The 24,071-nt window shown below is 53.1% G+C and overlaps 2 protein-coding genes across 4 annotated transcripts in view; one reads left to right on the forward strand and one right to left on the reverse strand.

Annotated features, from left to right (window-relative positions):
* Positions 1–13,463, reverse strand: part of POMT2 (protein O-mannosyltransferase 2) — a 40,974-nt gene extending 27,511 nt beyond the window's left edge. Inside the window, exons 1-3 of the mRNA XM_045822168.1 lie at positions 13,064–13,463; positions 5,275–5,359; positions 954–1,058 (exon numbers count right to left, since the gene is read on the reverse strand). Of these exons, the coding sequence (XP_045678124.1) occupies positions 954–1,058; positions 5,275–5,359; positions 13,064–13,311 (438 nt within the window). The 5' untranslated portion in view covers positions 13,312–13,463. The remainder of the gene's footprint in view (positions 1–953; positions 1,059–5,274; positions 5,360–13,063) is intronic.
* Positions 13,464–13,642: 179 nt separating this feature from the next.
* On the forward strand, positions 13,643–23,835 carry GSTZ1 (glutathione S-transferase zeta 1). 3 transcript variants are annotated; one of them, XM_045822169.1, is made up of 10 exons: positions 13,643–13,801; positions 16,462–16,845; positions 17,138–17,189; positions 18,967–19,034; positions 19,522–19,602; positions 19,967–20,092; positions 21,195–21,273; positions 21,751–21,803; positions 22,580–22,629; positions 23,373–23,835. In XM_045822169.1, the coding sequence occupies exons 1-10, from the start codon at positions 13,787–13,789 to the stop codon at positions 23,497–23,499; spliced, it is 1,035 nt and encodes a 344-aa protein (XP_045678125.1). In that variant the 5' UTR covers positions 13,643–13,786; the 3' UTR covers positions 23,500–23,835. The 3 variants fall into 3 exon arrangements, with proteins under 3 accessions (XP_045678125.1, XP_045678126.1, XP_045678127.1); XM_045822170.1 differs by lacking the exon at positions 16,462–16,845; XM_045822171.1 differs by lacking the exons at positions 13,643–13,801; positions 16,462–16,845 and having other exon boundaries at positions 19,506–19,602.
* Positions 23,836–24,071: the final 236 nt, after the last annotated feature.

Genomic DNA, 24,071 nt, shown 5'->3' on the forward strand with positions numbered 1-24,071 from the left:
CGGGCTTGTTGGTTTGCTTCGGTTTTGAACCAGAAGCCTTCTCTGTGCCTCCCTACTTTGTCCATCAAAACAGACCAGCCCGAGGGAATGGAAATCCTCACTTGGGGGGGTTTTCACTTTTTGTCCACAGCAAGCGATGTGCCCTAGTGTGAACCAGGCTGTGATGTGTGGCCTTCTCAAGTCCCACAGCCAAGTTCACGGTGAGTCAAGCCTACATCCAACTATGCATGCTATGTGGTATTCAAAAGGCATTAAGAAGACACAGGATCACTTTGCGTATGAACTCGAGGGTATCGGACACTTCTTGTCAATGTGGTATGCAAATTACCCAGTGGTTAGCCCAAATAGGTACTCTGCATTTATCTAAAGTGTGTGAGCGTCTCAAGGAAAGGGGTTTGTAAATGCAGCTTGCTTTGAGAGCCCCCAGTGAAGGTCAGTTTCTTCAGGCCTCCTTTAGCTACAGGTCTGGGTGCCCAGAGTTGGGTGTTTAGGCCCCACCGCGCTCCATCAAGGCTGGTGCTGGGTCTCGGGGCGCAGAGGCCAAGGGCAAAGCCAGGCCTCCCTTCGAAGACTGGAAAACCCCTTGTGTGCGCCTGGAACCTTCACGGGAAAGCAGCAGAAACCTGGTAACAGGAGTGGGGGGATGCTGAAATCTTAAGGAAAGGCCCTCAGAGATACGCAGCACTCCGGCAGTTGTGGTATGAGAGAGGCAGAACACCTAGCCTGCCAATGTGCTGAGGCCATGGCTGGGACCCCAGCGGCCCGGCTCCCGGGCTGCCCTCCCACCCGCAGTGGTATGGGGGTGTCCCCTTTGAAGTGGTGTGGGGGTGTCCCACTTCAGGGGGGTGTCCCGCCACCCCGAAGCCCTGCCACCACTCCAGGGCTTCCAACTGCAACACTCTGACTGAGCGGCCCCAGGGCCAGGGAGGCTACAGCAGGGCAGGAAGCCTTACTCCTCTCATTCCCACGTAGCTGTGATGCTCGTACTTGTCCCCAGGCTTCTGGAACATAAAGGTGCCATCGTATCCACTCAGGTAGCCGGCGAGGCCTATCAGCATCTGAGAGAAGGAGGCCAAACAAAAAAAGTGAGAGACCTTCGAGGGGCGATTCCTCCACCCCCTGATCCTCCCTCCAGCTGCACCCAGACTTTGGCTTCCCTTGACAAAGGTCCACAGAGGGAGTTGACAGTGTGACATTTTCTCCTGCAGCTGTTGCAAAGCAAAGAATCTTCTGTCCATAGAGCTCTTGCCTGAAACAAACCCTCCTTGTATTAAAACCAAGTTCTCAGATGGAATGAGTAGGAAGAAGAAATCCCGGGCAGGGCTACTGAGGGGCGCTCTCACTCGGCCTGCCTGCATTTGCGGGAAGATAAAGCCTGACAGTTCCCGGGGGCGGCTGCGGGCAGGGCCGGTTCCCGGAGGCTGGCCCACGGAAGGGAAAGGAGGCTCCGAGTCAGACTGAGGAGGGGGAGAAGTGGCCACGTTTCTACACACACGAGGCATAGAGAGGAGAGAAGAAAATGGAAAAGAGGAAAGACAGTTGCATTTTCCCAGGAGGGAAGAGAAAAATTCCAATGGAAAAAACACCAAAAGGCCAGAACTGGTTCCTCCTTTGTCCCGTATTCCAAAGGGAGGCGACCACGGCACATCCCGAACCAGAATAAGTCAACCACAAACTGAGATGTGAATGCTTCCAAACATTGGGGAGGATCGGCCTCTTTCCACCTTGCCTTGGTCATCACCAGTGTAAAATTCTCTCCTCACACGAGCAGTCAGAAGCAGTTCAGTCATAAAAACCACCAGCAAAGTCCAAGCATCTGTAACAGCCCCGGGCTGGCCCAGGCTGCCCCTGTTGCAGCTGGGGGTGGGGGGCAGAATGCGCTGGCTGTGCGGAGGGAAAGCCCCTCCCAGCAACACTGAGGGTGGGGGCTTGGGCGTGCACCACGAGCCAGCTCACCCTTTCCTCTAAGGAGTTCTGAACAGAGTCACTCTCTGTAGTCCACGTGGGCACAGAAGCCAAAGTTCTGCAATAAATGATTATTGATTACAAAGTTTTTTTTTAAAGGAGGACTCCCAGGGTCTGGAAGTTAACTTGCTATAATTAATTTAATATAACATAATAAAAGGTATTGAAAAAACGGAGCCATCTAAATACCCAGATGAATCGAACCTGGCAGGCGACCAGCAGAACGGGCGCTCCTCCCGACCCGGGATCGCAGAGGACAGCCCCGCCTGGGCTGGTCTGAATCCCCGGACTGCCGGCGGCCGGCACCGGCACCGGGAGAACCGCACAGGAGGCTCGGACCTCAGCGCCCACAGGCCCGCTCTCTGACCGCGGACAACGCCCCCTTGTCTCTGAGCGACAGGTAATAATAGAACGGGGGATGTGCAGACAAGAGGTGGCGCTGTAGGTAAAAACCCCGGCACTGTGCCGCGTCCTCCAGAGGCACCCACAGCTCTGCTCCCTCCCAGCTCCCGTGAGGTTAAAAGTAACCCTGAGCTGCTGTCCTCACTAAAAAACTCCTGTGAATCAGGCAGAAAGAGAATGACCTACTAGAAAAATGGGCGTGTTCACAGAAAACAGACGGATGAACAAACGAAAAAGAAATGTTCGCCCTGACTCAGGGGACACGCGGAGGGAAACGGCGCTGCGCCGGGCTCCACTCTCAGGCTGGCCGCTGGGCAGCGCGGTCGCGGTGGAGCCCGCCGTGGTGGGGGCCGGCAAACGCCCTCACACTCTGCTGGTGGTGGGCCTGCACATGGCTGCGGGACTTCTTCAGGAAAACTGAGCAATAGCTAACACAAAATTCAACTGCCCATTTGACTCTTTGCTTTGCTTGCTGAGAATCTTTTAGAGGCACCTGTATAACTATGAAAAGACACATGCACAAGGATGTTTGGGCAGTATCTTTTGTTATGGCTAAAAAATTGGAAATAACACAAATGCCCAGCAATGGAAGAGGGGTAAAATAACTTATGGTGCAGCTATATAATGGAATAATATAGTCATTAAAAAGAATACAGTATATTTTATGTGTTAATGTGGGATGAAGGTACACCCTGTTAAAATACAAGCTGCTGAGCAATTTCAGTCTGATCCCATCTGCATAAAGTGTTGTTTGTGTGAATTAATATCTCTGTGTGTGTACACAGACACACACTTCTATCTGGATAGGAAGTTTCTGGGAGGACACATAGGAAACTGTTAACACGGGTGACCACGCTTACCTCTGGAGAACAGACATGTGAGGGAAGGTAGCTTTTGACCTTGTGTTTCCTTCCATACTGATCAAATGTGTTACCACGTGCAAGCATTTTTACTTCTTTAAAAGTCCCTACATGACTGGAGCGCCCAGGTGCCCGGGCCAGGGCGGGGGGGGAGGGGCCTGTGTGAAACGGCAGGCCTGGGCCCCAGCACCCCAGGAGGAAACCCCCTACACACCACTTAGAGGGGCTCTGTATTCTCGACTGGCTGGGCCACGGAACCTACGGAAGCTACTCTGCTCTCTCTCGCACAGGTTTCTGATTTGCTCATCGCCCTCCTGCGACTGGGCGGAGCACAGGGCCACCAGGGGGTACAGGAGAGGAGCAGGGGCGCTGCACCCCCAGGGGCAGCCTTGGAAAGAAGCCCCACATGTCCCCCTTCCCACGGGGGCCAGATGTGAGGACTGGAGGCTTCAGCAAAAACAAACCGGCCAGTGTTGTCCACATTGCCACTGTGCCCAGCACAAGGGGACACCGAACGCAGACAGGCAGTGCCCGGCTGAAAGGCGAGGTCAGGTTTTCCGGGAAACACCTCCTCTCCGGAGGTCTGGTTCCCAGGCTGGCCCAGTGCGAATACTCAACCCGTTCCGTTGCTTGACTCTGCGTTAGTAACAGACGCAGTCCGAGTCCTGAGACCAGGGAAATTCACGAGGCAGGGGGTGTGGTGCTTCAGAAAGCAGGCTCCACGCCGCTCCGGGCCGCTCCGGGCCTCGACCCTGTCACGTACTAGGCTTGCTCTCTCCACAAACGCTCTGAGTCCCAGTTCCCCCATCCGTGCAATGGGGGCACAACCGCACCTACTTCATGGGCTGTTCTGAGGGTTACATGAGATAATACATCTAAAGTGACTAGAATAAACTACATGTTCCATTGCTCTCATTTTCACTGTTGTTATAAACGAGACAGAAAGAGGCATAACATTTCTACTCTGGGCTCAGAGCTCAGTCTGAGATAGGCCTCCTACCCCACCTACTCTCACCTCCCTCCCTGCAGGGCCCTCTCCGTGGCCCTGCCCCACGCTCTGGTGCTTTCCTACGCCCGCCCATCACCCAGACCCCCATCCTCACCTGCCCTCAGCCCGGCCTTCGCCCCAAGCACTCCATGCTCCGAGACCCCTAGCCACCGCCCTGACCCCGCTTTATAACAAGTACTTTATTGTCCCCTTGCCCCTCAGCCTCCAGTTAGGAAGGACAGAGTGAGTGCCAAAGCTAATCCATTAGCCTTCTCAGAGGTGTTTCTTTAAAAAAAAAAAAAAGAATTCTGATTGGCAGCACTTCTCACTGTAAACCACGTGGAAGGACAGGTCCAACAGTGTCTGTGCCGGGAGCAGTGAGGGGGTCAGAGGGTCACTCTCTGAGTGGACATCAGCTCCCCTAAGCTGTTTCTGCTTCCTGTAACATTCTCCTCTCCATTTCTCTTTTCTTTGTATAAATTGAGATAAAAGTCATATATCATAAAATTCACCATTTTAAAGTATACCGAGGTTTTTAGTGTATTCACAAGGTTGTCCCACCACCGCCACTACCTAACTGCAGAACGCTTCATCGCCCCAGAAAGAAAGTCCGCACTTATTTGAAGTCATTCCCCCAACCCTCTCCCCCAGACCCTGGCAACTGCTAACCTTTGTTCTGTCTCTATGGAGTTGCCAATTCTGGACATTTCATATAAATGGAGTCATACAATATGTGGCCTTTTGGTCTGGCTTCCTTCCCTTAGCGTAATATTTGTAAGATGCATTCATGTCGTAGCATGAATCATACTTCATTTCATTTTTGTAGCTGAGTAACATTCCAGCGTATAGATATACTATGTTTTGCTTCTCCACCCATCCGTCAATGGGCTCTCTCTCCATTTCTGAGCCCCGAGGACCCCTAAAAACACCACAGATTTTCCAAGAGAGCAACTGGTCTGGAATGTCATGGAATTCTTCCCATGAGGCCAAGAATTAAGTCCAAAACCAAGACGTGGCTCTGGCCCTCAGGGGAGAGCCGCTGCCCCCCACACGGCTCACCTTCCCCAGCGGTGGGTGCACGTCAAAGAAGAAGGTGCGGTTGATATAGTAACTTCCCATTTTTCCAAAGTGAGTCTCATCCCAACTAAAGGAAAAGCAAAAAGACACATGAGAATTTTTAAATTATTATACAATCCAAATAGCCTTAATAAAGCATGGTTAAAATTACAGTTAAAACCAGAGGCTATGAGTTTCAAGCCATGAATGAGAAAATTTGAGTTAAAAAAAAAAGAAAAACAACTTTTGACATAAGCAATGTGAGGAAGCTGGTCATTAATCTTCATTTAGATAAATTAAAAAGGTTAGCAAATATTTACCAACCATAAATTTAATAAATTTAAGTTAAATCTGTATTTATTCTGTATCTTGAGCTTCTATTTATTTTCACAAGACAAAGAGTTTTCCTATAATACAGAAAATTTTGTAGTACAGGTGTTTTCTAAGACTATTAACTTCTAACTCTGAGATGTTTGCTACTAAAAACTACATTACTATTATCACAGACTACATCATGGGCTACTGGTCACAGAAGTCTGATTTTGTTCAACTTGGGGCACATGGGGAGGAACCGAAGTGTCTGGCATCAGGGCGAGAGCCGGGGGACAGCTTCCCCCTGGGAACAACTGCAGACAGCGGCCAGTCTCTTGTCTGAGCCCTCCCCCTCCCCCACACACAGCCATAGTGCAGCAGCACCATATCTGAGTCTCCATCCACCTGACCCACAGAGGAGCCCACCCTGACAATTACCTAGGGCTCTGCCCCACCCCATTTATTCGCCTACCCAAGCTGGTAACAGTGGCTTTTCTATATGAAGGGCTGGGCTAGGTGCAGGCTCCAGAGACCTTTGTGAATCCGCAAATCTGCTCTCAAACAAGCAACAGCTGAGCCCAGCTCCGTACCCCTCTCACTGAGTGGCCCCAGGCCCAGCACTGGCAGCAGCCATCTGCAGATCGCTTCATAGCTTATGCCAAGCAGCCCCAGATAGAACACAGGTGGAGGCTGACCTTGGCCTGCACTGCCCAGGAAACCCAAGAGCCTGCACACCCAGAGGACAGTTACAGACCACACTAGAGCACCACCAACCAACCACCTCCACAAGCCACAGAGGGAGGGGGTTGCTGGCCAGTGGTCACAGCCAGTCCTACCAGTTGTCTGGCCTGAGTAAATTCCTCCAATTGTCCTGCTGACAGCAATTAAGACTCAACAACAAGAGGCAGGAGCACTCAGCCCACACTTAGGGTGCACTCCAAGTACCCAGCTTGGGGGATGAGGGAGGCCATGCCACTGGACCCTACAGGACACCTACTACATTAGGGCACACTACCAAGACACAGAGGCAAAGCAGCTCTACCTGATACACAGAAACAAACACAGGGAGTCTGCCAAAATGAGAAGAACAAAGAAACATGGCCCAAATGAAAGAACAGATCAAAACTCCAGAATAAAAACAAAATGGGGATAAGCAATCTATCAGATGCAGAATTCAAAACACTGGTTATAAGGATGCTCAAGGAACTCAGTGGGTACTTCAGCAGCATAAATATGACCCAATCAGAAATGAGGGAGACACTATTTGAAATCAAGAATAATTTACAGAGAATCAACAGTGGAGTGGATGAAGCCAAGAATCAAGTCAATGATTTGGAACATAAGGAAGCCAAAGACATCCGATCAGTACAGCAAGAAGAAAAAAGAATCCAATTTCTTTTGGAGGTCATTGGTCCTTGCTTTTCACCACTTTGAATGATGAAAAGGGGGCTCTGGGACAACTTCAAGCATTTCAACATTTGCATCATAGGGGTGTCAGAAGGAGAAGAGAAAGAGCAAGAAATTGGAAACCTATCTGAAAAAATAAAAGAAGACTTCCCTAATTTGCTGAAGGAAATAGACACACAAGTCCGGGAAGCACAGAGTCTCAAACAAGATGAACACAAAGTGGACCACACCAAGACATTTTAATCATAATTAAAATGCCAAAGGTTAAAGATAAAGAGAGAATCTTAAAAACGGCAAAAGAAAAGCAGACAGTTACCTACAAAGGAGTGCCCATAAGACTGTCAGCTAATTTCTCAAAAGAAACTTTGCAGGCTAGACGGTATTGTCAAGAAGTATTCAAAGTGATGAAAAGCAAGGACCAACAACCTAGATTAGTCTACCCAGCAAAGCTATCATTTAGAATCAGAGGGCAGATAAAGAGCTCCCCAGTCAGGGTAAAGCTAAAGTAGTTCATCACCACCAAACCATTATTATATGAAATGTTAAAGGGACTTATTTAAGAAAAAGAAGATCAAAACTATGAACATTAAAGTGGCAATAAATACATAACTACAAACAATTGAATCTAAAACAAACTAAGCAAACAAGCAGAACAGAAACAAAGTCACAGATATGGAGAGCACTGGGATGGCAGCCAGTTAATGGGGGGCGGGGGCTTCTGGAGAGAATGAGGGAAAAGGTGAAGGGATTAAGAAGTAAAAATTGGTAAGGACACATGGACAAAACCAAGGAGGGAGTAGAAGCAAGGGCAGGGAGGTGGCTGCAGGAGGGGGGGGGGGTAAATGCAGACAACAGTAATTGAACAGCAATAAAATGATTTTTTAAAAAGAAGTATAAATTGGTAGTTACAGAACAGACAGGAAGATGTTAAAAGTAAGTATAGGAAATGGAGCTGCCAGAGAACATACATGCGTGACCTGTGGACATGAACGAAGGAGGGGGGACCACCAGAGGGCATGACAGGTACTGGGTAGAGGAGGGCATGGGGGGTAAATTGGAACAATGTGTAATAGCATAATCAATAACATTTAAAAAATAAATAAAAGATGGAATGGCATTCTCCAGGATAACAGCACCCCCTGCTGGACTGAGGCACCAAGTACACTCTTCTTTAAAGGGACAACTAGCAACCCGCTGAAAATTGAGTGCCTGACCATGAAGGCCTTAGGACCCCTGCCACTTCGGAGTGGGTCAACTTGGAATCTATGCCTAATAAGGAAAGGGCTCCACAAGCCTCGCTGGTCCGACAGGAATGGTATATTCAAGACAATAGCCCACCTGGCCCCCGAGGCATCCAGATTCTACACGCAGAGGTGGCCACAGCGCCCCCTTTGGGAAAAAGACCATCTTCCACTCTACCACCGAAAGCAAAGCCGCTGCCTCCGCGGAGCCCTTATGCACAGAAGTCTTCCTCAGTGCTCTGCGTGGGGCACTGGTGGCCGGGCTGCACTCTACGGTGATGGGGCCCACTGGGCGGCAGACAGCAGTCGCCCGGCCCCAGGGACACCTCTGACTGCAGTCAGGGTGGACCCGCACAGTGGTCAGAACTAAAGACCGCGCCCTCGCCCTAGGCAATACTCCTAAGAGACAATTTATATTTTTGACTCTTGGGCATTTGCCATTGGCCTAGTCATCTGGTGTGTCACTTGGAAGGCTACAGACTGAGAGATCAAAAACACCCCCTTTGGAGCCGAGACCTGTGGGATAAAATCACAGAGCCTGCCGATGGGACAACCCGGATCACCCACATAGGTGTCCACGGTAAGGGCCGATATTCTGATCAGACCGGCTGGAACCAGCCGCTGAGCGGACTAGCCTGTACGGCCCAGACTGCTGCCACCGCACCAGGCGTGGAGGCACGTCTACCGCCGTGAACTGGGCACAAAGGAAAGGGCTCTATGTTTCCGAGGCAGAAGCCATCGCTGCGCTGGGGTGGCGTGTGCCTCCCGCCAAAAGTGGCCCGCTGGTCTTGCAGTAAAGGAAGCCCTGGGCACGGGGCGGGGACCCCGAGTGCTCCAGACAAACGGACTGTGTGGGGACTTTGCTGCCCCTCAGGGCTATCTGCCATTGGTGCCTCTTTGCCGCTGACACTTTTTCAGATTACAGCACTGACGATGCTGTTTCAGTACCATCATCTGACTCTGGATACACCATTGTGACCCTTTAAACTGAAATGTCATGTTACCAGCTTTCCAAAGCAGCTACCATCTGACAACAGCGCTCCCCCTTTTTTGCAATGACCACCGAATAATGGGCCAACAGTCAAGATCCTGGACGACATTCCGCACTCCCCACCATCCGGGGGCATCGGATACTGTCAAGCCCCGAACAGTCCTCTCAGAAGGATTCCTGACTCTCCTCTCTTAGTCCCCACACCTTAGGAAAGCAGCTTGGTCACCAGAAAGGGTTCATCTCCTCTTGGAGACCAACTGGGTAAAGATAAGGAGAGAAGGGGTAGAAGGTTATATACACCTATTTTGAAAATTTGAGATTCTCCCCAAACCATTCCTGGGCATGTTTTGCCTTTCTTTCCCTGACAGCAACTCCAGGTCAGCCTGGGGAAATCTATGGGACTCAACCCTAATTCCAGTTCAGTCACCTGGATTTTCTTGTATGAGTGACATGGTCCCAGGGCACAAAGATAATGACCGCTTGGCTGGGTGAGTGCACTGCTTGTCAAGGCCCCCTGCAGTGGCTCGTGCGGGCCAAGGTGGGAGATACAACAGTCTCCGCCACTTTTCTAATAATGGTCTTGGCAAACAAAGGTGTGGTTATCAGCTGGGGAAAACTGGAGCAAAGGTAAAGTCACAGGTGCTAAATGGGACACACCGATTACATGGCAGTGGAAGCAAAGAAACAACTCCAGCACCTGAGGAGGTAACACCTTCGACCCCTGGACGTATAAAGAAGAGGGAAGCAATCCATGCTCTCTTCGTCCTCTAGGCCCAGCACCAACGCCTGGCAAAACATGCACAGGGCACACCTAAACCAAGTGGAAGCTGCAGCCGGCGATTGGCCTTTGTACTGAGTTTGTCGGCGTGCCTCGAAATCAGGAAAACTCACATTCTGATGGCCTGACAACACCAACACCGACTCCCAGACCTTCTCCTGTGTGTGCAAGTGCACGGGCTGCAGCAACTCAATGACACTTGCTGCCCGTGTGGCTTGACCAAAACACTGCAATGTGGTCTAAATTGAACTGGATGGTGGTGCAAATAAAATTTAACAAAACATCTTGAATTGGAGTGACCTGCACCTCTTCAGGTAATATATTAAGATGTAGGGAAAAATGGGCCACATCCATTGGGTATGGGAGTTGCTCTAAAAAAAAACAGGAACCCACTATAATTATCAACAATGACACCAAAGGTTAGAGGTCAGTGTAAATGCTGTGCAGAGACCATAATGGATAACAGATTGGTCTTAAACTGCATCCCAGCTATCTAAAGTAAGACCTACTGGTCCTTCCCCCACCCCTGACCCTCACACATAATTATTCAGAGGTGGTTGAATCCAGGACCCTGAGGAGCATGGTTGAGGTTAATAATGCCAAGTTGGACAAGTGTTCTTTTTTTTCCTGTAAGATGGCTCTAGTAGCACTTAGTTGTCTTTAACTTCATTTGAAACAATTTTGTTAGATTGTATTGTGACAACTGTCATATCAGAGTACATTTTTAAAAAAACATCAAAATTGGTGACCTTTTGTGTGGCCACTTTAATATTGAAGATGAAGAAAAGAAACATTTTTGGCATATTATGCTTTATTATTTCAAGAAAGATAAAAACACAACTGAAATGCAAAAAAAGATTTACGCAGTGTATGGAGAAGGGGTTGTAACTGAAGTGAATGTGTCAAAAGTGGTTTATAGCCCTGGCTGGTGTGGCTCAGTGGATTGAGCTCTAGACTGCAAACCAAAGGGGTGCCGGTTCGATTCCCAGTCAGGGCTCATGTCTGGGTTGCAGGCCAGGTCCCCAGTTGGGGGCACATGAGAAGCAACCACTCATTGATGTTTCTTTCCTTCTCTCTCTCCCTCCCTTCCCCTCTCCAAAAAATAAATAAAATCTAAAAAAAAAAAATGAACCACCACCAACCATACCAAAAGCTGGTCTTCATCCAGAGAAGATGTTGTGTATAAAATGGGATCAAAAGGGAGTTATCTATTATGAGCTCCTTCCGGAAAACGAAATGATGAATTCCAACAAGTACTGCTCCCAATTAGACCAACTGCAAGCAGCACTCTCCAAAAAGCATCTGGAGTGAGTCGACAGAAAACGCATACTCTTGCATCAGGATAAGGCAAGACCACGTGTTTCTCCGATGACCAGGTGAAAACTAGCACGGCTTGGCTGGGAAACTCTGATTCATTCACCTTATTCACCAGACATTGCACCTTTGCATTTCCATTTATTTCGGTCTTTACAAAATTCTGTTAATAGAAAAACATTTCAAATCCTTGGAAGGCTGCAAAAGACACCTGGAACAGTTCTTTGCTCAAAAAGATAAAAAGTTTTGGGAAGGCAGAATTATGAAGTTGCCTGAAAAGTGGCAGAAGGTGGTGGAACAGCAGTGAATACGCTGTTCAATGAAGTTATTAGTGAAAATGAAAAATGTGGTTTTTTACTTTAAAACCAAGTGATCTTTTTGGTTAACCAACCCCACAGGCTGTCCTCATCCTGCTGCTTACAGTCCTGTTGAAAGCAGCCTTAATTAAATGCTGTAGGAGACAAACTGAGTAGATTTGGTTCCTGCATCTGTCAGCCAAGTTAATCAGAGCAGCCGATGGAGTTGCATATTCGTGTAAGAATCTGCTAGAAGCCAAAGCAGTATAGGATCAAGGGGTGAGACTGTTGGGACAGACTGTCCTCCATGGGTCTCTTGTACGTCCACGCATCTTGCTGGATCTGCCAAGGATGCAAGACCCTGATTGCATTTACCTGGGACATTTCTCAGAGCTGGGTTTACACCAAGCAACCTTGAATAATGATGCAATGTCTCTCTCCAAGACAAAGAGTAAGCTTGCTTACTGCTTGCTATAAAACAGTAGGTTCCCCAAGCTGTTGATCCTCAGCTGCAAGGAAACCCACTGTGTGTGCAGTCATCGACCCGAGCCCATCACATTCACCCTGTGGAATTTGGGGAACAAGGAAAACTGACCCCAACGTACCGACGTTCACCCTGCTTCCTGTGTCACGGTAACACGTCCTTTGTCTCTGACAGAGGAGTCTCATGTCTTCTGCCAAGACTCATGAAACAACAAGCTACTTTATTAACTTCTGAGTAGGGGAGCCCTGATAGTTAGCTTGCTTGCTTTTTAGTCACGGAGTTTCATTTCTAACATCGCCTACACTAGCTGTCTCCTCAGTGATAATGAGAAAATATGGTATCACTTGTTGGCCAAACAAAGTAACCATTTTCAGATTGTAGACAACTTTTCCTTCTGCCAGTTGGTGACTTCTTAAAGCTTATGTAATGAAATTTGACCATACCTCAGTCCTGCAACTGACTCTACAAACTAAAACCCTTCAGAAAATAAATCTCTCCTCACAGGATGATCCCAGACCTGCTGTCCGGATCCCTGTCACCATCCCTGGACTCCCAAGTTGTCCTTGTTCCCAAGGACGAAGGTACCCAGTTAACAATTTTCCCCTCCACTGATGCCTGGAAATTCTGCAGATTAGGAACTCAGACCTTAAGAAATTCAGTACTAAGAATTTTTGGTTCTCTTTGGAAAGTTCAAAGCAGACACCCACAACTTGTGAGCCAGGTGAGACACTGTAGCATAACCTGGAAGGCATAAAGAGTGTTTCCTAAGAATCCCACCGCCACCCACCAAAGCGAAGACGCACACTGCTATTAGCCAGATGCAAATACCAGAAACCTCAGTTTCCCTCTCCAGCGCAACTCCGCCCATATTCCTGCGAATCCCGCCCCCTCCGTGCCCCAGGGCCAATCAGAGAATGCGTCTCGCCTCCCGGTTACCATGGCGTCTGCTGAGTCCCACCTATCACTCACCATACGTGCGGAGGCTGGTCAAGGCGGTGGAAGCGGGTGGCGAAGGACAGCAGCGTCACCAGGGCCAGCAGGGCCCACCAGCAGGCCGCCTCGAAGCACCGCGAGCCCCCAGCAGGCTGTTTGGGGCTCCTCGCTGCAGCCTCGGCGGCCCCCTCCGGACCCGCGGCTGTAGTAGCCTGGGGCCCACAGCGGCCCTTCCGAGGACGTAGCTCAAAACCTGTCAGGCCTCTGCCCACTGCCGACGGCATCTTTCCCCTCCCCAGGATCGCCCTCCGGCCCGTCGGCACGCTAGGTCTTGCTTGCTGTCCTGCCAAGAAGCCTCAAAGGAGCAGCTCGGGGTGCCCTGGGAAATGTAGTTCCCTGCGCCGGCAGCGGGGCGTGAACCCCGGCCTCTGGGCTGGGCGGGGAGTGCGGCGGCCTCCTCGGCCGCTGGGAGGAGGCTAGTGGCGCAGAGCATGACGGACCGCCAGGGTCTGGCGGGCAGGGCCGGGGAGAAAATGGGCTCAAGGAACTGCAATTCCCAGCAGCGCCGGGACTGGGGCGTGGCAGCAGGGCGGGAAAACCTAGAGGAGACCGTAAGGATTATTCTAGTCCAACCCCTCGCCTAGGTTCCAACGTGTCGTCGTCCCACTGGGCCTCAGTCGGAGAGTCGGAGAGTCAGAGAATCCCGGTTGTGAAGTTTCCTGACTTGGACGGGGGAATCGCCCGAAGTGCAAGTGCGAGATGCAAGTGGGGAAGGTTTGTGCCATGCATCCGGGGAGAGGGGCGCTACTCAAAACACTAAGAAACCTGGAGTGGGCGGGATCAAAAGGAGCCTCAGCCCCGCCCACAGTTCCGACAACGATTCCCTGCTTGCAGTGCGCCACGTTTTGCGTCTGCGTGCTGCCCGCTGGAATTGTGTGGTGTTTGGAGGGTTGCACTCGTGTTGGCGCACGCCGTTGGGGTCCAGTCGCTGATAGTTCACACTTCGCGAGATCTCCCTCTACGTGGCCTTCCAGGATTGTATGTGTTTTGAGAGAACACTAGGGGTGAAGGGAGGCAGTGGTACTATGCAATCACCGAGTAGCTTCCTGGGCCCGCTCCGGAGCCACTGTATCGGTCATTGGAGGAGGGGGCCCGAGAATCCGCATGTTTAATATGCGCCCCAGACGAATCGTATGAAATTTTGAGCACAGCTCCTGTAGCTCAAAGGACGGTGGCAGGCACATCAGGTGAATATAGCATCTCTTTAACAATGCAGAGCCCTCTCACTCCCAAATGGGGTTTAGGAGTCTTTAAAGTCGTGTGTGAGAGACAGTTTAAAAATAAAGTCTTCTAGAGTGGTCAGAATCTATGTTGGAATTGGAAACAATTCCCCCAAGAGTGGTGATGAGATGGATGCTTTACTTGAACTTAAAATTTAGCTCTACAAGTGCAAAAAGGAACACGGGATGGTTTATGTAATTATTTGGTAAAAGAAAGAGTAGAAACTGCCCTTCAGTATGTCTCCTCGTGGCCCATGAGTAGAAAACCTGAGAGGAGTGGCATTAGAGCGACTCTGGTCACCCTCAGTACAAGTGGAAGGGTTCTAAGGTGACGTCTGCCGCTCCAGTGGTCCTAACCCTCACCAGCAGTCCCTGTCTTGGCCCCAGGTAAGGAAAGGATGCACCTCCAAATTCAGAATCTCCCATCGTAGCCACCCAATTCTCACCCTTCCAAGGACACCTGCTGCCCATCACTTGGGCTCTGTGCCCGGAGCACCCTCGCCTTCCCCACACAAGGTGCCTTCAGTGCTGGCTGGAACCCCCTGGCTCAGAAACCAGCTTGAGAGGGCCTTAGTTATCACTTGTGCCCTCGCCCGCCTATGAGACAGAGTTGGTCGTTCGGGGATGGTGCGAGCAGGTTCAAATAGCAGCTTGATGTGCTGGGGGATGCAAAAGGGAGACGGAACTTGGGTGAAATGTCTGCTGTAGTCAGGAGGATAGTAGACAAACTACTGAGTTCTCCCTCATCCATATGGATACATGTGTCTGCTGGGAGATTCAAGAGTGCTAATTACTAGTAACTGTCCTGGGGACTGCTTTGAAATGCAGGTCACCCAAGAAACACCAGAGGAATTAACTTTGAGTCCCATGAACTACTGTAGAGGAGAGGTGGCACACTCAGCTGCCTCCAGGGGTCTGCAGACCACAGACAAGAAGTGAGCCAAGCCGGGGCCGTGGCAGATCAGAATGCTGGCCCTGAGTCAGGGGGCTCTTCATTGGTTCCAGTCAATTGCTGCTCAGGAAGCCAAGTCCACCGTCTCCAGATTTTTAAAGAAAAAAGTAGAAAACATCATTTGTATATGAAACATCCAGATTTTGCCCTGGCTGGTGTGGTTCAGTGGATTGAGTGCCAGTTTGCGAACCAAAGGGTCACTGGTTTGATTCCCAGTCAGGGCACATGTCTGGGTTGCAGGCCAGGTCCCCAGTACGTGGTACATGAGAGGCAACCACACATTGATGTTTCCCTCTCTTCCTCCCCTTCCCCCCTCTCTAAAAATAAAATAAATAAAATCTTTTTTAAAAATCCGGATTTTTTTAATGTTGCCAAACTGCAATCATCCCTTGATATCCGTGGGGATTGGTTCTAGGACCCCTTCCTCCATGCCTACAAAATCTGAGGATGCTCAAGTCCCTCATATAAAACAGCCTACTATAGTTTAAATCATTTCTAGATTACTTGCAATACCTAACACGACATAACTGCTATGTAAGTAATTGTTCTAATGTATTGTTTAGGGGATAATAACAAAAAAGTATGTATTCAGTACAGACCCAACCAAAGCAACCATTGTAGGCTTAAAACTACAGAGCACACGTCAGTAACGATGTAATTTTTTTCTGAATATTTTCAATCTGCAGCTGGTTGAATACTCACCTGCAGATAAGAAGAGAGCCAAGTGTAATTGAAACATTTTTAAATGCTGTGTAGACTAAGGGTGTCAAACTCATTTTCACCGGGGGCCACATCAGCCTTGAGGTTGCCTTCCAAGGGCCGAATGTAATTTCAGGACTGTATAATGTAACTACTCCTTCACAGTTAAGCGAGAGCTCGGCACTGCCACCGGGTAGAAACAAGGTGCCAGCCAGGCGGATAAAACAAGGTGGAGGGCCGGGTTCAGCCCCTGGGCCTGGTGTTTGCCACTTGTGGTGTAGACCAAACAGAACACTGGGCTGCCAGCCTGCGACCTCAGCTTTGGAGTGAATGGGCATGTACCCCAGCTACTTTTATGAGACCAGCTAACAGCCCAGAGGACTGGTGGGTGAGGGGTTTGGAAGCAGTGGGCACCAAAGCATCAGGAATTAGGATTCCTGGTCGTTCTGCTACTGCTGGAAGGAATCTAAGCCATCATTTTAGGGCAACTCTTCCTTTTACAGATGAGGGTGTTGAAGACTAGAGAAGGCAGGGGCCTGTCCAAGGTCACACAGAGCTGGTTCCCACACTGGAACCAGACCCTGGCATGCCAGCCCCCCTGCCCACTGCACCACATGAGCTACTTACCTCAAAACCAGGCTGCCTTGTCTGCCCAGGACACCAAACCTCGCTCCACCAGGGGCATAAGGAACTTCCCACAAGTTGGAAAGAGGTGCGCCCCTTCTGGTCCGAGTCAAAGTCCCCCCAGCGCCCGCCTAAAACCACTTCCCCATTGGCTCGTGGGATCCACCCCTTCAGGGTCCCTCCCCCTGTCCTGCTGCTCTGTGACAGGGGACATTCCTCAGGAGGCCAAGGGTTACCGCAGCACCATGACTGAGCCTGGCAAGGTAAGGAGAGCGCTTGCAGGCTCGCTGCCCTGTGGGGGGCCGGCAGGCCTCGGGAACGCGTGACCGCACAGTGTGGGACCCAGGGGCTCCCGCTGAGGCCTCCGATCCAGAGCGTTCTGAGTCTGGCCTGAGTTGCCCAGACATAGGCCTGAGGAAGGAGGCCTGGCCGGAGGGGAAGACATTGCTGGCCTGGAACCCCTGGCTGGGGGCTAGTGCCTCCTCCCCGGGGGCCCCTGGGCCGGGGAACCCACCAAGCACAGGCTAACGAGCACCTTGTCCCTTCTCTCCTCAGCCCGTCCTCTACTCCTATTTCCGAAGCTCCTGCTCCTGGAGGGTTCGAATTGGTAAGAGCTGGGCCTATGCCGAGAGCCTCGGGAAGGTGGGGTGGGGTGGGGGAAGCCCTAATGGGGGTGTCTGGCCCGAGGCCCACGGGCTGAGTGCAGCCCAGGATGGCTATGAATGCAGTCCAACACAAAGTTGTAAATTCACTTAAAACATTATGAGATTTTATTTTTTGTGGTTACGTGTCACAGTATATTTAATGTATGGCCCAAGACCACTCTTCTTCCAGTGTGGACCAGAGACACGAAAAGGTTGGACACCCCCACGGCCTAGGGGAACAAGACGGCCTGGGACGGGGGTGCTCTATCAGACAGGGCTTTGCCCCCCAGCAACCAGCACCCTCCGTCTCCTGGAGCCCTCGGCAGGGAGCGGCACCGCCACCCAGACGTCCAACAAGAGGAGAGCGGGGGTGGCAGGCAGGGGGCTTGTTTTCTCTCTTGGGCCCGCCGCCTGTCCCACTGTGCCCTCCAGAGCTCCTTAGCAACCATGCTTAACGCAGGCTCACAAAATCTAGAGGACCTTGGTAACGGGCAGGAAACAGCTGGCCTGCCTCAGTTCTTGTCTTATTTGATCTGGCAAATTAAACAGAACTGGCCATTGTCCACCCCAGCTTAACCTTTCCCTCCCTCAGTTCAGCACAGCCCTTGGCAAAGGTCTGGGTCCTCGCAGCTCACGCTGAGGGACCATGTGCTGAGCGCTCTGTGTGCCTGATACCCTTTCAGCCTCACAGCCCTGCGAGGCAGGTACTGTTACTGCCCGCGTTTTACAGATGAGGAAACTGAGGCTCAGAAAGTTGCTTGCCTGAGGCTTCACGAGCCAGCAAATGAATGTGATGAAGTCTGAAGCCAGCCCTAACTAGGAAGCCATCCTCCAGGACCCCTCCCCCGCCCCACAGGCATTTGGTATTTTTTGGAATGAGGAGGCAAGAGCACTGGGGTGCGAGAGGACACATTTCTCCAAGATGACGCCCGGTCCGTGGGCCCAGAGCCTCTGCCCCGCTGGGCCAGACGCCAGAGCAGCTGAGCGCCGTCTCTGGGCCTGCATGCATTCCTCACTCCCGCCCGGCCCCAGCCGCAGCCACCCTCCAGAATGGAGCCCCCGTCTCCCAGGCTCTCTTCAGCCTGGGACACATCTCATCCTCCTCCCTACCTCCTTTGCGCTTGCCTGAGATTGGCCACCATCGTATTTCAGGGCACGAGTGTGTGTGCACACACTCACACACTAGGGTTTTTACCCCCACCTTGCCAGGGGAAATCATCAAAGGGGATGAAGAGGAAATCTGGCCCCTGGGGGTCACAGCAGATGCTCTGACACCACCAAAGAACCTGATGCCCTGCTTATCTCAAGCAGAAGCAAAGAAAATGGATTACAAAGTGATTGTAAACAATGTTCTCTAAACAATGTCATCTGCCTGCGCATGTGTTTTGAGTCACTTGAGCCCCTTCCCTTGGCCCTTAGATGCCTTCACGAGGGAATCACTGTCTCCAGCACAAAACCCTGCTGGACCCCGTGTAAGGCCCTGGAGGGGGCAGAGATGAGGAGGACACTTCTCTGCTGCCCTCCAGAGCCCACAGCGTGCCAGGGCAAGAGGAGCAGGGCATCATGGGCCTGGGCAGGGGGAGCAGGTGGTGACCAAGGAAGCTGGCGAGGAGGGGCGAGGGCCGCGCTGGGCCTTGACCACCCAGCAGTATGGAGAAAGCCTCTCTCGGCAGCCTCCCGTTGCCCTGGGAAGTGGAGCCAGAGGCTGACCCTGACTCTGCTGTCTGCCGTCCCTCCTAGCTCTGGCCTGGAAGGGCATCGACTATGAAACAGCGCCCGTCAACCTCATAAAGGAAGGGGGCCACCAGGTAAGGAGGCTGCTCACGGGCCACAGTGTGGGAGTTGGAGGTCTTGGAGAGGATGCAGGGGGTGCAGGCCATCCCAAGAGGTCCCCGGCAGAGGGGGCTGCTGGTGCTCTCTCGTGGGGATGGGTGGCAAGCTGCACAGCAGGAGGAGCCATGGGAAGGACCCAGGCTTCAGGCTCCGTACCACAGCCTGGCCTGTCTGTGCCTAACCCCAGGAGGGTGGGTGGTGAGTGGGTCCTTGCCCCATGCTGGGCCCTCTGGATGGGCTTTGGTGGCCAGTGACATGGGATGAAGCCTGTAGCTCAGCAGCCACTAGAGGCTGGGTACTGCACAGATCACTCCGGCGTGGCCTTGGGCCTGGGAGCCGGGGCCCTCCCATGGGAGGGCGGTGCGGGGCTAGGCAGCAGGCCCAGGGCCTTCCTGCTTGCCTGGTTCTGCTCCAGCCAACTCAGGCCGGGCCACCCGACCCATCAGGGCCCTCTGTCCACAGTTCTCTGAGGAATTCCAGGCACTGAACCCCATGAAGCAGGTGCCGGCCCTGAAGATCGATGGCATCACCATCAGCCAGTCAGTGAGTGCAGGGCTTGGGAGGCACCGCACGGGATGGTGCCCTGCAGGACAGGACCTCGTGGTTCTTCCTTGTCTGAGTATGGCCGAGGCATCTAGCGCTTGGTAGGGACACAGTAAAAAAATCTTGGTCTGAGGGAGGAAGGTTGGTTGGTTGCTTTGGGAAATGAAGGGAGACTCGAGCATGTGGGGGACCAAGCTCTGCAGGATAAGGGTCCAAAAAGAGCTTGTCCGCCCTGGGGAGCCTCTTGGCCTCACGGGTTCGAACTGAGTAGGACAAGGAGGAGGGGGAGTTTGCAGGCCCTATCGCCACGGGCCAAGGGGCCCCGGGCCCCCTCGGGGCTCCCCTCACTGCTCCCTCTGGACAGCTGGCCATCATCGAGTACCTGGAGGAGACTCGGCCCACTCCACGACTCCTGCCTCAGGACCCGAAGAAGAGGGTCCTTGTACGCATGATCTCCGACCTCATCGCCAGCGGCATCCAGCCCCTGCAGGTGCGGCACTTGTGCACCCCCACGCTCGCACGCTGACTGCGGCGAGCCCACAGTGAGGTGCCCAGCTTGGATGTGAGGGCGGCAGCAGGACGGGGAGGGCTTGCCAAGGACTGAGACCGAAGTCACGTGGTGGGGCAGGGAGAAGGGGTGGGGTCCCACAAATCATCCACTCTGCTGGGTCCCCAACCCCTTTCCCAGAAGCCCTGGGCTTCCAAGGATGCATCCAGGGGTGCTGGAGCGGCAACGGGCCAGGTGACAGGGAGCCCCTGAGCAGCACAGGTCCAGGCCTCCCGCCTTTCATTGGCCGGAGCAGCCTCCCATTCATCCGTTCTGCATCACAGACCGGGATTGCCGTAAGATTTTTATTTTTCATAAAGTTGTCACTGATTTTTTTTTTAATATGATTGTAACAAAACAATCGTCTGGGCTAACTCCTGACTTTGCAAATGAGGGAACAGCCCCAGGAAGATGGAGTGACTTTGCAGTCACTCTGCTAAGACAAAGCAAGGACCAGGGCCCAGGACCAGGAGCTGTGCGTCTGTGTCCCCCCTCCCCCACGTCACTTTGTTTTTTTGTAGCAAAGGAGGTTGTAGCAGACAGTCATCCTCATTTCATAGATGAGGAAACTGGGGCTAAAAGTGAGATGGCTCCAGGGGCGCAAGGATGGAACCGGAGTCCAGGTCTCTTCAAAGCCAGTCCTCCCTGCCTTCCCCGTCTTGCACCCCCCACCCCCGCCCCGCTGCCACCTGCTGTACTGCACTCCCACTCCTCACAAAGTCCCTGTAAGGGAAAAGGGATGTGAGGGGGAGAGGCCTCGGTTTACACCCACCATCACCGCCTGGCAGTGTCCGGTGCCCCTACCCTTGCACAGCTCTGCCGGAGTCACAGGCTTCCAGACTACAGGGGCCGCTGGGGCAGCCTGGGAAGGTGGCTGCTGAGTTCGAGGCCTCCCTTTAGCCTCAGGGCCCTGATGGGAGGAGGGCTCCTGGAGCAGGGGGAAGTCCAGAGAGAACAGGGAAACTGAGCTTCCCTGAGGGGGTGTGGCTGAGCAGGCCAGGCCTGGCTCCCAAGGCCGATTGCAGGTTTTCCTTGGGCTACACAGAACCTGTCTGTCCTGAAGCAAGTGGGACAGGAGAACCAGCTGGCCTGGGCCCAGAAGGTCATCAGTTCCGGCTTTAAAGGTGAGTCCTTACTCCTGTGAGCTGCCCTGAGGTGACCTCTCAGAGAAATGGCCCGAGTGTCCATGGCCCTGAGCATCTGAAAAAGCTTTCCAGGCTCTTTGATCCTGACGGGACGGAGGCGGGGGGGGGGGGGGGGCAGGCCTGAGGAGGCAGTGGGCAGGGTGGCATCGAAACCCGGCCTCCACCTCTGGGAACCTCAGTCCTTGAGGCCTCTGGAGCTGGGTGGCCCAGCCTCCGCTCTTCCCTGCCCGCTCCAGCTGGAAGAGCAAGGCCAGCAAAGCGCCAGCCTGTCAGCGTCATCCCCACGTCCCTATCAACAACTCCCTCTAGATCTGGCTGCCACATTCTCTCCCGCACAAATGCCCCAGCCTGTTCCCCAGATAGCCACCCGTTTCAGTGCTAGGAAGGCCAAGGCTCAGAAGGGCCCACCTCCCCGTGCTATACCCGGAGTCAGAGTATTCCTGTGGTCCCCCGCAGCTTTGGAGCAGATCCTGCAGAGCACGGTGGGGAAGTACTGTGTGGGAGACGAGGTAAGCCTTCCCAGGCCCGCCCACAGCGGCCTCCTGCCTCCTGCCCACCCCCTCCCACTCAGGCTCAGCCATCTCCCTGCACCCCAGGGTGGGCTCAGCGCAGAGGGCTTCCCGAGGGCATGGGGGTGGGGGAGGAGAAGGGACCAAGGTCTTCCACTCTGTGCGAGCGGAGGGTAGCTCCTGGGGAGCCCCACTGCGCCCTCCTGGTCAGCTGCCTCCACAGGAAGCGAGTCTCGTTCCTGAAGGTGGTCAGGCTGAAGACCTCCTCTCTGAGCTCAGGAGGTGGTCTGGGCATCAGCCGAGGGGTCAGTCTAGATGACATCTGCCTTCCCTCCCCACTCTGAGACCCTAGGGCTCAGGTGCCCATGACTCCTACAGGCTGAGGCCCTGGCCCTGGGCTAATTCTGGTTCCAGGGCCCCACCCCCACCCTGAGGCATCCCCTCCCTCTGGGAGCCCTCCCCGAGGGCCTGTGGTGGCCCTTCTTACCCCGCACGCACAGTATGTCCACTGAGGCAGTCAAACCTTCTCTGGCCACCCACAGGGTTGGCTGTCCAGGCAACTGCAGCATGGCCGGGAGAAACCCTGTGCTCTTGGGGACAGACCCAGACAGGCCCAGGGGAGGCAAGGAGGTGGATGGGGGCAGTGGGGATGGGTGGAAGAGCCAGAAGTAAATGGGAACATCGGGCTGGCCACCCAGTACTGTCAGTCAATCACACGCCCAGCCTGAGCAGCCGGGCTGCACACCCTGACATGGACACACCTGCCGCTCTTTCAGGTGTCCATGGCTGACCTCTGCTTAGTGCCTCAGGTGGCAAATGCTGAAAGGTAAGAGAGAACTCTGCCGCCCTCCCTCTTCCTCCTGGCTCCTCCGCTCCAAATGCCCAACCTGCTCCCACAAAATGCCCTCCTCCCCCCACTTCAGTGACTCGGGTAGCATCTCATGTAGAGACTCTCCCGGGCTGGCCCCTGTGGCCGGGAAGAGACGGGGCAGAGGTGTTCAGTGGAACGCCCCGTGCCACGCCCAGCTGCAGACCCGCTGCCGAGGACAGGCAGCTCAGCTGGGGGACACTCCTAGAGGAAACCACCCCAAGAGCCCGCTACCCCAGACGAGGCGTGGCTGTGCCCCACAGTGAGCTCTGCCTCTGCTTCCCTCCAGCAGCCCTTCGGGGAGGCAGGAACGAGAACGTCTCTGTGAGCGGCACCGTTAGGCTCACTTCGGGCTACGGAAATGTGTGACACATTCCCTGTCCCCAGGAAGCTTATGACGTGGTGGAGAGATAATTTGTATATATTAATATCTAGCACTGTGTCTTACACGTGGCAAGTTCTCGATAAATAGCCATTGCTCGGAGTAGGAACAGCAGGCAACAGAGACACCAGACAACACGGCCCAAGAGCCACCCTCCCCTGTGAAGGCGGCCGCCTGCCTGGCAGGGCCATCCTCTGGGCCCTGCCCTGGCCCGCCCCAGGGCCCGCTCCAGCCCTGCCTCTGCTCCCCGCACCGCCCATGGGGCAGTCTCCCTGTGCCCTTGCACACCTTGGCTGAGGTGGGCGTTTCTCTGCCACAGGTACAAGGTGGACCTCACTCCCTACCCTACCATCAACCGAATCAACAAGTCACTGCTGGCCCTGGAGGCCTTCCAAGTGTCTCACCCCTGCCGGCAGCCAGACACGCCCCCGGAACTGAGGGCCTAGCTCTCAGACCATGCACCACCACCAGTGCAGGAGCAGAAGCTGGGCGGGCTGACCAGGCCTGAAAATGAGCAAGCCCAAACTGGAGAAGCAGGAGACTGGTACTCTAGCCCTTGAACTAGAACTCTAGCCCTGGATCTGCCTTTGCACTGAATCTTTCTGCCTTTGTCCCTTCATCTGTCAAAAGTGATCAGGGTGGCCACAATTGGGTGACTCCGTTGGTTGGAGCATTGCCTCATACACCAAAAGGTTGTGGGTTTGATTCCTGGTCCAGGCACGTACCTAGGTTGTGGGTTTGATCCCTGGTCAGGCTGTGCTTATGGGAGCAGCCGATCAATGTTTTTCTCTCTCCCTCCCAGCCCCCTTTCTCTCTCTCTAAAAGTAATAAAAAGTGTATCCTCAAGTGAGGATTAAAAATAATAAAAGTGGTCAGGGTGGGGCGGGGGATGCTGGGAGGGAGGGAGGGAAGGAGGGAGGGAGGCAGGGACATTACCTGCTACCTGTGGCAGGGTGCGGTCATTAAGGTGGAGTGAGCACGCAGACTAAATGCCCGGCAGGTTTACCCGAGAGCCGTT

The sequence above is a fragment of the Phyllostomus hastatus genome, unplaced genomic scaffold, assembly GCF_019186645.2.
Source record: "Phyllostomus hastatus isolate PE091 unplaced genomic scaffold, TTU_PhHast_1.1 phas_scaffold_501, whole genome shotgun sequence".
In the NCBI taxonomy this organism is placed as follows: Eukaryota; Metazoa; Chordata; class Mammalia; order Chiroptera; family Phyllostomidae; genus Phyllostomus; species Phyllostomus hastatus.